We start from the raw sequence: 5,000 nt of genomic DNA on the forward strand, positions 1-5,000 counted from the left end.
CGCGAATATCGCAGAAATGCTAATCAGTTCTTCATCCCAAGAAGGAGCACAAGTAGCGTATGTCTACGGGTGGAGAGTAAAGGACGTTGCAAGACATAGAGAAAGGAGAAAAGACAACAGCGTAGTATACAGCACACCGCGTAGTTGATGTACTACATACTACGGCGAGACGTCACGGGGGCTGAATAGAAGGATAGGAGAGCACAAAAACGACCTGCGGCAATACAGGACTTCCAACTCCCTACTTGTGCAAACAGAGACACATGGGCATTTGCCAAAATGGGTTGAAGCACGACCTCTCCGGACGGGTCTGAAGAAGAGAATGAAGAGGTTGGTAGAGACAGCGCCTACCATACTAGGAGAGGTAACTAACCGCAGGGATAGTTTTTGTCAGTCTCTGGTTGCTGCCAGGATGGTCCTGGGCGACAGAGCGGACCAATCATTCATATAAATTTGTATTAATATGTGTATATGTATGTATTAAAAAAATACTCTTACTGGAGTGAGCCGCCAGAGCAGCGCAGTGAATGAATGAATGAATGAATAATATCTGGATCAAGAAGGTAAATAAATACATGAAAGCAAGTTGGTTCGTCATTGAAAATATTTGAAGAACTTTGAGACAAAACATGAAGAAAAGGTTAAAAGCAAACACGAAGACAGAACACGGAAATAATCAATGAACACAGAAACAATATACAAAAAAGATGATAATAATAATAGGAATATTGTTGACATGGGACATGAATTTTTTTTTCAATCTCACTAAACGCGAGAATATTAACTGATCAATCACAAAAAATATTTGATTCATAAGAAGAAATATATGCGTACATATTTATATTTCAACATCTTAACCTATACCCATATTGCGCGGTGGCTAAGTATGATTTCCTATCCTCTTCCCCCCGCCCCCAGACATATAAATCTCAGGTAAAATGTATTCAATCTATACATAGTACAGTGATTACACGCCCTCTATGTTTTTTTATGTAGGTTTGGTAGTAAAAACACTTACTGTAGTCTCCTAGACTTCTTATCAAGATGAACTGGGAGAGAAAGTGGATAAATGGGGGAGAGAGTGAATTCCTCTCAGCTGACTAAAATCATCTGGCGATACTAATTACAATAGAATAATGATTTAAGTTCGCTGAGCACTTTAGGGACTTAGTGATACCTCTATGGACCAGAGATACGTAGCACTGTCCATTACTAGTAAAAAATGCTGATAATTTTTAATTTCTGCTATTTCTATTGTCTGTTGCAGCCGTCCGTCAAATGTGTACACACACACACACACACACACACACACACACACACACACACACACACACACACACACACACACACACACACACACACACACACACACACACACACACACACACACACACACACACACACACACACACACACACACACACACACACACACACACACATATATATATATATATATATATATATGTATATATATGCATATATATATATATATATATATATATATATATACATATGTATACATATATATATATATATACACATATATATATATATATATGTATGTATGTATTTATGCGAATATTTTAACCCTGTAAGATTTGCGGATGACATTATTCTCGTTTCAGAAAGAGCAGAAGACTTGGAAGATATGCTGAGTGATCTGAACAAGGAAAGTCTCGATGTAGGTTTAAAAATGAGTAAGAGTAAAACCAAAGTAATGTTCAACATTAAAGTTCAAAGTAAAGAGATTATAATCGATGGTGAGATTCCGTTGTCAGCTCTAAGATGTATATTTTTTCGGCGAATTTGTCACGCGTTCCCCCTTCCATACCGGTTGACATTTTCCCGTCTATTCTGTCTGACGTTAAGTGATTTTATTAAATTTTTTGGTCACCCCACTTCAGTCTCCTCCTCTTCCAGCCCCCTCCACCGCCTCCTCCATCCCCAAAAGTCACATGTGCTCAATCTTTTTTAATTTGATTTGATTGTACTTTTTCTTTTATCAACGATGACTAACGCTGCTATCTTTTGGGGTTAATATTGCGACAGATAGATTGAAAGAGGGAAGGAAGAAAGAAAGGGAGGAGGAAAGGAAGAACAGTACAAACTCAAAAATTGTCAGCATTTTTTCTTTTTTCTTTTTTTCTTTCTTTTTTATTTATTTATTTTTTATTTTTTGCTTAGGAAATAGTCTCCATACATAAAAATGTGCTGCGTGTCTCTGGTCTGTAGGGGTGTCACTACAGAAATCGGGAAGGAAGAAGGAAGACTTACCTGCATTGCAAGGATAAGGTAGAGGACCTGGTGGGTTAGAGAGTAACCCGTGTATCCAGGCTCGGTCATGGTCTTCCAGCAGGATAAACTCACACTGCAGGAGGTCTTCCTCATCATCATCCTCTTCAGGTGGGAAAATTCAGAAACAGCCTCCTCCTCCTCCTCCTTTTCCTTCTCATCTTCCTTCTCGATCTCTTCTTCTACCCTCTTCTCCTCTTCCTCCTCCTCCGTCTTCTCCGAAGTAGAGTCTTCATCCTGGTAGAACACTTCGACCATCCTCTTTGTGTCGTCGTCGCCGACGTCGCCTTCAGCAGCACCTTCTTCAGGGTCGTCCTCGCCGTCGCCGCTGTCACCAAGGGCTTCGGCGATACACAGATCGGACTTGTTCTGATCGAGTTGCTCAATGTCTGCATGAACAGAGATAGAGAGAGAGCGAGAGAGAGAGAGAAAGAGAGAGAGAGAGAGAGAGAGAGAGAGAGAGAGAGAGAGAGAGAGAGAGAGAGAGAGAGAGAGAGAGAGAGAGAGAGATAGTCAGTCGAGGACCAAATGCTACATTCATCACTTCATGTGCCGATAACGCTCTTCACGAATTCAGTAATCCACCCCATATCCGAACTAATTGAGCCATTGGTTTTTCGAATTTGAGAGGTTGGTCGGATTTGGGAGGGTGTTCGGATTTGAAGGTTGTTCGGATTTCGGAGCGTGTCCGGATTTCGGAGGGTGTTCGAATTTGGAAGGGTTTTTGGATCTGGGAGAGTGTTCGGATTTGAGAGTTAAAATTATCTCCTCCCCCTGCAAGTAGTCTCCATTCTTCCTTTCCAATGATAAATTTTTAATTTTGGAGGAGTGAAAATGGGATATAACCAATGAAAAACCATCTTGTTCGGATAAAGGCGAAGGCCGTATATGGGAGGGATTACTATATATCTTCTAATTCTAATGAGCATGGGAAGAACTTCGATCAGTCTTGGTGTTAAATCCGTCTGTGGATTTTGATCGGATTGTTTCCTCTTTAGGTTAATTCCACAAGTAAATGTATATACATAGAAAAAGTTTCCTTATATTCTTAAGGAACAAACATACAAAGGATTACAAAGGCGGAGCATGCCGACAGGAGACCTTTTGGTCCATATCTAGGTCGGATGCGAAAAAAAAATCATAAAAAAACTATAATAATGTAAATAACAAATAAAATACATAAATAAATGCATAGGTATAGTTACATAATAAACTAACAGGTAAATAGTAAATAACAATAAATTGACATATAACTAATAATAAATGAAAATCAGACAGACAAATTATAACAAAACAAAAACAAATAATATAAGATAAATTATAATAATTACTGCATCTTACTTAGGTATACACACATACACTCGCACACGCACACACACACACACACACACACACACACACACACACACACACACACACACACACACACACACACACACACACACACACACACACACACACACACACACACACACACAGAGAGAGAGAGAGAGAGAGAGAGAGAGAGAGAGAGAGAGAGAGAGACACACACACCATACAAAAATTTAAGAAGAACCTAGATGCTGAGAGATACAAAGACGGATCACTACGAGCATAGTTCCCCTTCCCGTATAATACAACTAGGTAAATAAATACACACGCATATATGAGAGAAATTCGCTAGTAACAGCGACATCAATCTGATAATTTCTATGACAGTCGCATGTAGGATTCGAACCCACTGCTTTCGGCTACCCGTAAGATTACCTTCACAGAACCTTAACTGTCATAAAAATTATCAGATTGATGTCGCTGTTACTAGTGAATTTCTCTCATAGTTACAATGGCGAAAAGCGTGAAAAGGATTCGTTCCGATCCTTGCCCCTTGCCACTAGTGGGCTTGGGCCTTGTGTAAATCAGGAACTGGGGTCGCAGATTAGTGATCTTTCCTGTCCTCGGGAATCAGTTCGATTTCAGGTTACAAGGCTTTTTACAGTCTCTGTGGTGTAGTGGGTTAGGGCTCTGTGAAGATAATCTTACGGGTGGCCGAAAGCAGTGGGTTCGAATCCTACATGCGACTGTCATAAAAATGATCACACACACACACACACACACACACACACACACACACACACACACACACACACACACACACACACACACACACACACACACACACACAGACACACACACACACATATATATATATACATATACATACATATATATATATATATCTATATATATATATATATATATATATATATATATATATATATCAAGGATTACTATTACACAGGACGTGCGCACCCAGATCCCTGGGTCCGCTAGCGGAGGCCATTGCTTTCTTTGTAACCTAACATTTTATATTTGGGTAAATATATCAAAACTAGAAAACTAACATTGTATATAGGACAAATATATCATCGTGGAATCACAGATCCATCTCCAAGGAATCATCTCCTTCAGTTTCGGATCATTTTCAGTCCACATTTTATAACATTCATCCCCAATCGCCGCTTGCTTCCACGGTCGGACTCTGCCCATCATTTGGACAAAAATAATACCACAAGCCCAGAGATCGACCGGAGGTCCAAGGTAGCTCGGGTCTCGGAGGATTTCTGGGGCCATGTAAGCCCGAGTACCCATAATGCCTTTGATTCGAACCTCTTTGCCTTTGACCACGAAGACGTCTGAAAGTCCGAAGTCTGCGATCTTGAGGACTTT

General features: G+C 40.0%; 1 protein-coding gene across 1 annotated transcript in view; it reads right to left on the reverse strand.

The window, feature by feature from the left end:
- LOC143027469 (uncharacterized) overlaps nt 1-5,000 on the reverse strand; it is a 34,179-nt gene that overhangs the window by 6,623 nt on the left and 22,556 nt on the right. Inside the window, exon 4 of the mRNA XM_076188756.1 lies at nt 2,277-2,683. Within this exon, the coding sequence (XP_076044871.1) occupies nt 2,277-2,683 (407 nt within the window). The remainder of the gene's footprint in view (nt 1-2,276; nt 2,684-5,000) is intronic.

Source organism: Oratosquilla oratoria, chromosome 8, assembly GCF_046742065.1.
Source record: "Oratosquilla oratoria isolate Oo_2021 chromosome 8, ASM4674206v1, whole genome shotgun sequence".
Taxonomy (NCBI): Eukaryota; Metazoa; Arthropoda; class Malacostraca; order Stomatopoda; family Squillidae; genus Oratosquilla; species Oratosquilla oratoria.